At 41.7% G+C, this 10,828-nt stretch overlaps 1 protein-coding gene across 1 annotated transcript; it reads left to right on the top strand.

Moving 5' to 3' along the window:
- Window positions 1-10,020: 10,020 nt before the first annotated feature.
- Window positions 10,021-10,625, top strand: pmchl (pro-melanin-concentrating hormone, like). Its single transcript, XM_049604308.1, has one exon. The coding sequence runs from the start codon at window positions 10,072-10,074 to the stop codon at window positions 10,477-10,479; it is 408 nt and encodes a 135-aa protein (XP_049460265.1). The 5' UTR covers window positions 10,021-10,071; the 3' UTR covers window positions 10,480-10,625.
- The last annotated feature ends 203 nt before the right edge of the window (window positions 10,626-10,828 follow it).

Raw genomic sequence — 10,828 nt, 5'->3', positions numbered from 1 at the left:
CGCTCTCTAAACAACAGCGGCATTAATGTGTCAGTCGCAATCATTTATCTTCTCTGTTGTATGGTAGATGATCTCATCCTCTGCTCAGAAGGTAAGGAGCTCCCAAATCTCATTGTTTTCCCGATAAGCAGATATTTACGGCCGCTGTTCTGCTTCTTTGAGTTAGCCGCTAACAGCTGCTTTTTAAATCCCCCCTGGTGGATCGCGAACATAAAATGTAATCAAAATATCACGACTGTTCCACCCATGGTCACTTCTTTCCGGCTTTATGTTTTACACAGACCTTGTTTCAGGGCTGTTACTACCTCCATTCCTAGCTTAGAATCAAGACCAGTCTGTCCCCCCCTTGTCACTATCGTACCTTATGTGTACACAATGACGGGGTGGCATTACGGCAGCAGGGTAAAACAGGCAGTCTTAAAGTGGCTACTGTTAGCCCTGTCAACGCTGTTCCAGCTGTTTAGTGCTGTTTTTGGAGTTAGCATTGTTAGCTGCCAGCTGCCAGCTCAGCCACCTCCATGTTGAGAACTGTGTCCATACTCATATGCTCTGAATTTTACATAGAGCCCCTTTAAAAGTTCACATATATGTAGTTTTTCACATATTTCACCATATTTCTAACTGTAAAAAAACATTATATTATTATATTTGTAAATAACAAAACAAAAATTGAAGATTAAGTTATGACGAAGTTAAAAAACATCCTTAGTTGTTCAGACAGGTGTATTTTCAGGTTATGTGGGTGGGAGTACACACAAATATTGTCGTCCAAATAGTGTTGTTGCAACATTTATTTACTTCATATTGGTTTTGGGTATTATATAATTAATTTTCTTATCATTTATGCTTTGATAAATGTGCCTTTAAGGGGCCTTTTACACGCAGTACAGTACAGTACAGTACAGTACAGTACAGTACAGTATGTACATAGTGTCTATCCTGTGTGGGTGAACTAGTGTGGGGGTGGAATCACAGAGATATATGTGCTGGGAACCTAGTGTGTAAATGTATCTTGTTTATTCATTTAGTAAATTTTTAATCTTCATTTTCTTTCTCCCTTATTTATAAATAATTTACTCCTTAATACATGTAACTCTATTTGCAGGTTTTAGGTTGCTGTAGACTTTTTAAGAAAACAGCAGAAAGCGTGATAAAGAAATAAAACATCCTTAGTTACAAATGATTCTGCATTTAAGTGGGAGTGGGTTGACACAGTGTCGTGTATCTGATTCTTTATTGGTGCATGTAAAGAGCTGACATCACCTTTTACCAAAAGAGCTCCACCTTTAAACCAGTCTGAAGAACACAGGCAAATCACACAAATAAAATGAATGGACAAAGTCTGTTCCTCACTTTAACAGACAGCAATGTGTTCAGGAAGGATTTCATTGCTTCCAGTAGGAAGCTGATTAAGAAAGTAGGTTTTCAGGCCGGTGTAGTATCAACATATATTATACTTATCTGTTTCCACACCAAAATAGCTTAAGATTTATTCCCAGAGTAAAAGCACATAAGGAGCTTGTCAAGTTAAGCATCTGTGGAGCTCAAACTCCTGATTTTTGGAGCAACATCCCCCCTCACAGCATTATCTCTGTGGCTTATGTGCGGTCACTGAGGTGAGTGCGAGCTGGATGGAGATCAGATTCTCTGAATTCTGCAGTGCGTGTAGTTCATTATTCCATCCCTCCCTCAAAACATGATGCTGAGAGAACTTCTCTCACTCTCTCTGTCTCCAACACACAGAGCGCCGATGTGGCTATTTTTATATCGCATTGTGATTACATGTTAGTAACCATCTCCATGACGACCAGCATCTCTGCAGATATATTGATGAGACATGAATGTGCCGGACTGTTTTTCCTCCCTTTCTTCTCGGTTGGAAACCCTGCACTCGCAGCTCACACGGGCACCCACTTCGGAGATGTGACTCCCCGTGGGAATAGTGTTTTAGCCAAATCGCCCTGAGACTTATGGCAACACATCCAAGATCAGCTTTCATTTCTTTGCTTTCATCTTCCCCTGCAGTTACATCCTGACCCCCAGACCAATTCTGACACCCTCTGGATGAGGATGAGCCTCGGATAGCTAAAAGCAGTGTTTGGCTTTAATCTTCAGGCTCGGGGTTGTGTGCCACTATTATCATCTTCCGGATACAGAGAGACAAAATGTGGTCATTTCATAATTATAGTTATTAGAGTCCAAAGGGAATTTTTGGAATTTCAGTTTTAGCACAAATGTGTGACGACCTTGTGACTGATCCAAGGAAAATAACGAGGAGGAAACAGCATTGTTGTGGCTTAATAGTTTCCCTTCATACAGCAAGAAAGGAACGACTAGACGCCTTTAGCTCCACTGAACACTCATATGTACAGTATGTAGGCTGTAAGTGAAAGGACAGGCTGATAATCAGACTGAATCACCACTGTGTTGCCTTTCACTCATTCAGCCTGACATCATGTCCACAGCAGAGGGAGATATTTAGTTTTGCCCTACCCAATCAGAAGTGAGTGACGGATCCGGCCCACCAACATCATTTTCCTTCAACATGGAATCTGCTGTACTATTAATCCGAGGAATTAACTATGTTTTTTACTATGCTTGAAAGGAATTTGTCAGTTTCATAGCCTTGAGTTCAGCATTTCGGCTGTTGCCAACTTGTTTTTTTGGAGCCAGAGGTGACCATATTTGGGCGAAAGGCTGGCGAGAAGAGCGAGGGGTGGATCTGACTCAGAAGCTGAGGACACACTTGGCAGACAGCCTGTCAGTCAGTGTGGCCGACCCTTAATAGTACGTAAATTTAAGCCTTAATAAAATGTAAATGGGTGGGTTTTATACAGTAAATCAGCTATAAAGACCAAAGCTGTTTTTGTAATAGGCAGAAGCATGTTTATTTCTGCTGTAAAGTTTGGCATCTTAATAGATTGGGCCCAAAAAATCAGGCCAGACGTGACATGGACCTGCACAGTTTGTGTCTAAGCCCGACCCAAGCCTTACCCGCAGCAGCAGTTTTTGGCCCGGGCCTGATTAGAAACCCATATTTCTACTGTAAAAGAAATATATTATATATTATATTTTTTTAATAGTAAACATTTATTACAAGCTGAGGGCTGGTGTGTTTCCTTGCATCTATTTTCAATAGACTGTTGTCTTGCACAACAGGTTCAGCAGGAGGTGCGCAGATAATGGCATTAGCAACCCCTTCCCTTACATGATGCCATACATGCTGCCATCTGCTCTCAGTGTAAATTTTGTGCATGTTTAAATCTTTGTTCAGTGCATATTAGTTAATGTTGACTGTAAAAACACCTCTGAAGGAGAGCAACAGTTTAAAGGTCCCATATTATGTTTATATTCAGGTTCATACTTGCATTTTATTTTGTTTACCTGCTTTCTCATACTGTCTGCCTGAATATACCTGTAATCACCCCATGTCTGAGAGGCTACAAAACAACCTGTTTAAGATATTTGTTTAAAATATCTATATAGTACAGCTGTGACATCCCAAATTCACAGAAATCCTGACAGCTCGTTTAAAGGCACCGTTTCTAGTTACAGCACATTTCCCTGTTGACTGAGCATTTTGATACTTTTAACAGTATTTATACAGCACCTATCCACCTTATTTTTCACGGAAACACGGAGGCAAAACAGAACGCAGCCAGCTTCCGTTTTTTTGTGCGACACTTCCGATCCAGCACTCTTGACCACTGTGTAAATGGGAATCGCCTTGTTGTTTACCTTGTTGAGTTATATATATATATCTGTATATTTCACATTTTTCACGTCACTATATCATCGTTTAGACTAATCTGATGTTTGTAAAGTCTATAAACACAATGATTGAACAAACGTTACTATTTCTGTGTGTGTAATTAATAACATGGTTATCGTAGATTAGCTGGGCTAACCGTTAGCTGTTAGCCGTTAGCGGTGTCTGTAATAACTCAATAAACGGGCCGTGAAAAAAATATTTTTTCCAGGGGATGTCTTAGTTACAACATGATTGAGCTAACTGGAGTAGTTTCGTATCCGACAACGGGAGGCTTTTAACAGATGACGTCCTGATGTTAGCTTTGCTGCTAGTGTTAGCTGTCCCTGTCAGCTGCTGCCACTGATGCTTTCTAGACATCGTGATTTCCCAAAACTGAATAAATACCACACATAGCAACACAAAACTGCTTTGCTAGCTCAATCATATTGTAACGGCTGGATGGTTGATGTGTACATGCTGGTTCGGGTGCTGTCAGAGCCGATCTGCGCATCACTATGGCTTAATAATCAACTCAATCAATAAAAACAACCCGTCCTGTGTTAGGAGTGTATGTTGCTGACAGAAAGAAAGAAAGAAAAGGGAAAAAAAGATAGAAAAGCAGCGTACACCTCACATATTTATTTCTCACAGTTGAGCACACGTTTGGCTGGCATGCAGAAGCACTATCTGTGTGTCTGTGTGTCGGGGGTGCGAGCCGCAGCTTCAGCTGCTCAGGTAGAGAGGCTTAGCCCGGTGTGTTTTTTCGCTGATTCGGTTCTGCAGGTTCTCTGCTGGTACACTGGAGACGGGGATCAAGCAGTTTCTCTCACTCGGGATAGACTGTGCTTTTTTGGTTCATAGTTTTTGATTGACGTGCGATTTATTCGTGTTTAAAGGGAATTATTTTTACCGGCAATTACCGGATAACGGAAACGTGGGCACAGTTATCTATATAAAATACACAGACTAACTAACTAACTAACTGATTGACTAACATAAACAATTGAAAATTGAAAAAAATTAGCTTGCACCGTTAGCTCCGGTAAGGGAAAGCATGAGGGAAAGCGGCTGACCGGAAGTCACGCACAAAAACACGCAAGTTGATCACTATTTACTTCTGTGTTTGAAAATAAGGTGGATATCGGATATTTTCTAAAAAGACATTGAAATCTGAGTTTTCACATTATGGCACCTTTAATAATTATGATGCAATATTTCTTTTTTCTATTCTTTTTATTCAAGATGACCCTCAAAGCCACTAAAATAGGTGACTGTTTTCCTTGACCTCAGATACATGTACAGACATGGATACCACAGTAACCTAATGGTTAGGACAAATGCCACATTATCACAGTGACAATAGGTTTGATTCCAGCCAAGGACCTTTGTTGCACATTACGGCCCTGACACACCAAGCAGACGGTAAGCCGTTGGTCAAAGTTGGGCCGTTGGTGAGTGTCTGCAGCCTTTGTCAGTGTGGTGTCCCACACAGTTGGCACTACTTGGCTTTTACCCCACCGATTCAGGCAACTGCGGAGCCTGAAGGTGAATGAAATCCTTCTGATTGGCAGTTCAGCTCAGCACATGAGAAGAGAAATGGAGTGACAATTGTAAATTGTGAAAAAGTCAAGAGGGATTGAATTCAAAACAAACTTGTTACATAGGGTAGAATTATTTGAGCTCTTTAGCAGAAATGTTCACTGGTGCACAGTAAATATGCTCTGTTCTGTCAACACTGGATTGTGTTGTTAATGTGCTAACTGGCTCATCAGCGTCAAGGTGGTCTTCCTGTTTCCCCTTTTGAATAACAATTACAGACAACCACAGTCTGCTGGTGTGGAGAGTTGTTTTCTCTCATGCAGCCACAGAACGTATGTGCTGGTCGACCGACAGTTGTAGCCTAGTCTTTGTGGTGTCTTCATGTGCAACTTATTTGGCTGAGACACAGCAGCATCAGTCGACGAAGCAGTCAGGCCCATTTTGATGTGTCTGGGCCTTTATATTATCACCTTGTTTCCTGTCTCCTTCTACACTCTTCCCTCTGATAAGTAGTAATTAAAAGTAAGTAAAAAGTATCCCATGTACTCATGTTAAATATTTACATACAACACTACATGAATACATAGTTATTTTCCAGCTTTGCCTTGGTGTATAAAACAGAACTCTGAAGTTGCTTACTCGAGAACATCCAGTGACTTTCCACCAGATCTTCCTGTCCCTGTAAAGGGAAATCCACTGTGCATGTTGTGGTATAGAAATCCTTAACCTGTCTGCGAGCGAACAAAAACCTAGATTTAAATCGGCACAAGCTCAGAGGCAGCTGGCAGAACGCAGCGTGTTGGAATTTCAACAACATAATTCAATTTGTGCCTGTTAATACATTTACCGCTGTCAGATCTGCGTCTTGTATTTACCTAGCTGGAATAACACTTAAGCTTGCGCCGTGTGGCCTGCCGCTCAGTATCGTAATAAAGAGAAGCGGCGCTGTGCTGCAGGGGCTGCTGGTGTTATGTACATCTTCCCTCAGCACCCAGTCCTTTTACACCCCCTCCTTCAAACTCCTGAGCCAAGGCGTCGTGTTTTGGTTGGCGCTCATCGGTGTAGTCAGCTGGTCAGCACATCTTGGCCTTTCAGAGATCCATTTTTACTTCTTCTTTTTGATGAAATGTGGTATTGTGTGTGGCACACAAACACTGACAGTGGGCGGCTCGTGCTTCACACCCGAGGGCAAACATGGAAAATGTTCCCTGCCTCCGTTTCCCTGTTTTCCAGAAGCGTAAGGAACAAAAATAAAGTGTCAAAGAACACGCAGTGGTTTTTATACAGGTATCCAAAGTGGGATTTAGTAGACTGGCATTGAGAATATTGAATAGGATTGCAAAAATATAAAATAAGTTTCGTAATGGACACATGGCATGCAGCTGTAATTCAATAAGCGCACAGATCAACCAAGAAAACACAGCTCAGACTCTAAAAAACAGTTTTTCCTTCAGACTCCTCTACTTATCTTCTTCTTATTGTACATGAAGATACACAGTGTCTTTGCTTCAGTTCACACCTCCCACAGCAAACTGTATTTAGTCTGAACACACCATCACAGCTACAGATAGTATCTATAAAAACAATGTGTTCTCATGTACGACTACACAGTCATACATGACACGCTGTAACTCTGTGAAAAAAAAAAATGATGATCCTCCTCCTCATATCATGAAAACAACCAATCAGAGCTGATGACTCTATAACACAGCTGTCAATCATGTCAGTTACGGCTCACAGACTACAGTCAAACCATCAGACTAGGCAGCACTGATCAAATATAAATCAAGATTCTCTTACTGTACCGCCTATATCAAACCTCAGATGTTTTCAGAAACACATTTTTTGTGTACTGTTTAGCTGTAAAATAAGAAAGTTTGCTCCGACTGGTGGGCGCAACACGCTCCCTCACTGAAGTCGTAGAAAACCAGCGCTTGGTCAGTGACTTACAGTGTCAGACACCAACAAGAACTTTGGCAGCATCAGGGGGAAACGCAGCAGGACAACAACAAAAGTTAAGGTGGAGGAAGTCCGAATAGGGCGGGGTTTGTTACAAACGTAATGTAATGTCACATCCCGTTCGTCACTAGCAACACATGCTACACATACTAGCACACTTTGTTGTTATTAAAATAACTCAATTTACTTTTGGTTTCACATGGAACACAAACAGCGGGCCCCTGGCTGAAAGTCCAAAGTGTGTTTGACCCATCCAGCTCCCGTTCTGCCCGCCTATGCAGACTTTCTCACTCTTTCTACTACAGCAGTTACCAAGTGTTAGTATTTGATGAGCTGTGAGTGAGACCAGGTTGGCAATGCAGTAAGAGGATCTTGATTCACATTTTATCAGCGCTGCCTAGCTTGACAGTGTGACCGCAGTTCACGAGCAGTGATTGATGTGATTGACAGCTGCATTAGAGACGACTCGGCTCCTTGGTTGTTGTCCTTCACGTGTGGTGGATTGTTGCAAATGTCATTAGAAGCACTAGGAGGAGGCAGAGGTTGTAGTGACAGTAAGGCTCAACAAATCCTTAAATGTCCTGACAACCCTCTTCTCGTGGAGTTTGAGCTCCTTCCATCTGGCTGCCGTTTCAGAATAGCTAGAACAAAAACAAGGCGTGCCAGAGCTTCTTGTATCCCTGACGCCATTGATAAGCTTAATTTGCTAGCCTAGCTTGCTGTCTCTTATGCGTATCTAGATTATATAGTTTTTATATTGTGTACCTTGATTATTTATTACTATGTATTTTACCTATTGCCACTGCACAGCACTTGACGTGAAGATGCATTTACTGTTCTGTTTTCAGACCATTTCAGTTTCTGGTTGAGTGAATATCTTTGTTTTCACTTGAGCTGGGGAAGTTTTAATATTTTCGATGTCTTGATTCCTGCTGTAGAACAAGTTTCCTTTGGGATAATAATAAAGTTGTAGTTGAAGTTGAGTTGAAGACTATCACAAAAAGGTATTCTTATAAAAATTAAAAACTGTCCCTTTAAGGGTGAGGCGTACAAAGTGTGTGACATCAACACTAGGGACCAAGTTTTGACTCCTACCAGCAGGTTTCCGTTTCCAGGTTACCGTTGGTTTCCTTTAACGGTCTCCTGAAAGAGCAGTAGCAGTAGCTCTAATACATATAATTGGTCATTATGTTGATTTTTTTCAGTGCTTTCTAGAGGTCTGGCCTTGGTATTTATGTGACTTCCTTAACTTAACCTTAACTACTCCCTGACCCTAACCAACTAGTTAAAGTTGCCTAAACGTCAAATAAGTGCTGTTACTGTTCATATAAAAGGGAATAAATGAGAATCTGAGAGATTACATGATATTTTTCATTGGTCCTTTTACTGACAGGTTTACCGTGTGGATTTGAAATTTTGGCCAAAAAATATTATCTTGAGGGATAAAACTATTATTTTCCTCATTCCTAAAACACCTCTGTTTTACAGATCCATATGGGTTTCATCCAAAAACAGCTACAAGCTCTTTAGTGCCATTAACACCATCTGCATGTGAGCTCCATCCGTCCCATCGATGATGACTATCTGACACCGAGGAATGAAAGATAAGATTTAAACAAAACCGTCTGTCTCCTGAAAACCACACAAGGCCTTTCAGACGGTCATAAAAACAGGGTGTAGATAATTCTCAAATGCCAGACTTTTGAGAAACCACAGACATGGTTTTCACTAAGAAATGGTCCACGGCACTTCCCATCTGAACTGCCCAGCTGCACATTACCAAGACTAAAATAACCTTAACAATTTAATGACATCAAATTATACGTCTAGCCATCAAAGTTTTATAATGTGCTGCAAATCACGTCAGTAAAATCTCAAATCCCCTCACTGTCAAACTACAGTGCTTAATCGTGTTAAGTGTAATAAGTTTTAGTGCTCATGAGCGTATTCACAGCCTCTGGTCTGAACATCTTGGTGGACATAACCTCTTTTTTTTAACCTTTTCTGGAACAGCGATGGCATGAAATGATCCGAATCACAAATAAAAACGCTAATTTGTCAACCCGTTTGATCTGACTGAAATGCCACCTGCATAAATTACATTTCATATGGATCTTATGCAAGCCCAGGTGTGCAAAGCTCCAGCAGCACCCATCTGGCAACCGTAATTAGGGAGGATTGTAATTATACTGCGGTCCAGCAAGAGATCAAATCATCTTCCACCTCAGGGCCTTGGGAGCAAATATTCTCCTATAAAGAAACATTTCCGAACTTTCTCTTTGACACGTCGACAGGAAACTGCTGCCACAAAGACACAAACACATTTGTTTGCTTTCTTTTGCACTAATCCAAGATTAAATCCCATATAAGATCGTTGCAACAATGCCATGAGAGGACAGGTTTTATCTTTGAGCATCTGATGCCACAATGAGCCTCACGGGTGAGTAATCCCTCCGTGTTGTTTTAAAGGGCAGTCATTTTGGATTAATGTTTTCCTCTGTGTCACCTGCTCAAAGAAATCCCACTGTTTCATCATCAGGAGTCTAATATCACTCACCACGTTGGAGATGATTTTAATTAACTTTCTGCCAAAACAACACTCTTGAACACTGCGAGAGTTCTGCTCAATTGGCTTTTAAGGCTTTCAACTAATTTCCTGGACACAACAGGAGACGCCACGATCGGACACAATTCAACGTGGCCAATCCAGCGTATCCAAAATGGTATAAAAGAGCGTGATACAATCTTGGGGTCAGAACAACGAAGCAAGAGCTCTGGAAAGACACTCCTTCACGAACGCAGCGCTTTGCAAGATCTTCACCATGAGACAGTCACTCATGTCCGTCATCTTCGCCGCAGCACTCTTATTGGAGTGCTATACAATGTCAGTGGCGTTACCCATGGGCAAGACTGACGACGGCTCCTTGGAACAGGATACTTTCGCCTCACTGCTGAGCGATGAAACGCCAGAAAACAGCCTCGGCGATGCAGATCTACCCACTGTGGGCAAAACCAGAGGGCCGAGGGTAATCGTCATCGCTGATCCAAGCCTGTGGAGGGACCTGCGGGTGCCGCACAATGGACTGTCCCTTAACAAACGGAGAGCTGACGACAACAGCATCGTCATCGAGCATAGAGACGCCGGCCAGGACCTGAGCATCCCCATCCTGAGGAGGGACACAATGAGGTGCATGGTGGGACGAGTGTACCGGCCATGCTGGGAAGTCTAGGACTCTGCTCATCTAGGCAGCGAAACAGAGGACGACCACCACTTCCTTTCCTGCCTCACACTGAGCTGCAACATAACCCAAAAATCTATGTATCTATGTCTAACTTATTGCAGATCTGAGAATTAAAACCACTGAATTCTGCCTTATGTCTTGTGCATGTTTGGTATCTGTTTCACTACTAAACTCTTGTTCCTAAAACAGAAATGTTGAGGGTTCTACTTTTAAATCTGTTCATACGTGATGGCACAAAAGTATTGTTCATCCACAAATATGTAGTGCAAAAATTGTCATTGGTAGTTTTCTGTTTGTGTATGGATTAAATAAGATACGGTGTGTTAATTAGTGACCT

This window comes from Epinephelus fuscoguttatus, linkage group LG18 (genome assembly GCF_011397635.1).
Source record: "Epinephelus fuscoguttatus linkage group LG18, E.fuscoguttatus.final_Chr_v1".
Classification (NCBI taxonomy): domain Eukaryota; kingdom Metazoa; phylum Chordata; class Actinopteri; order Perciformes; family Serranidae; genus Epinephelus; species Epinephelus fuscoguttatus.
This window is presented reverse-complemented; position numbering and strand designations above follow the sequence as displayed.

What these genes read in the sequence shown, in the direction of transcription:
- pmchl (XM_049604308.1), top strand. Translation starts at nt 10,072, where the DNA reads ATGAGACAGTCACTCATGTCCGTCATCTTCGCCGCAGCACTCTTATTG.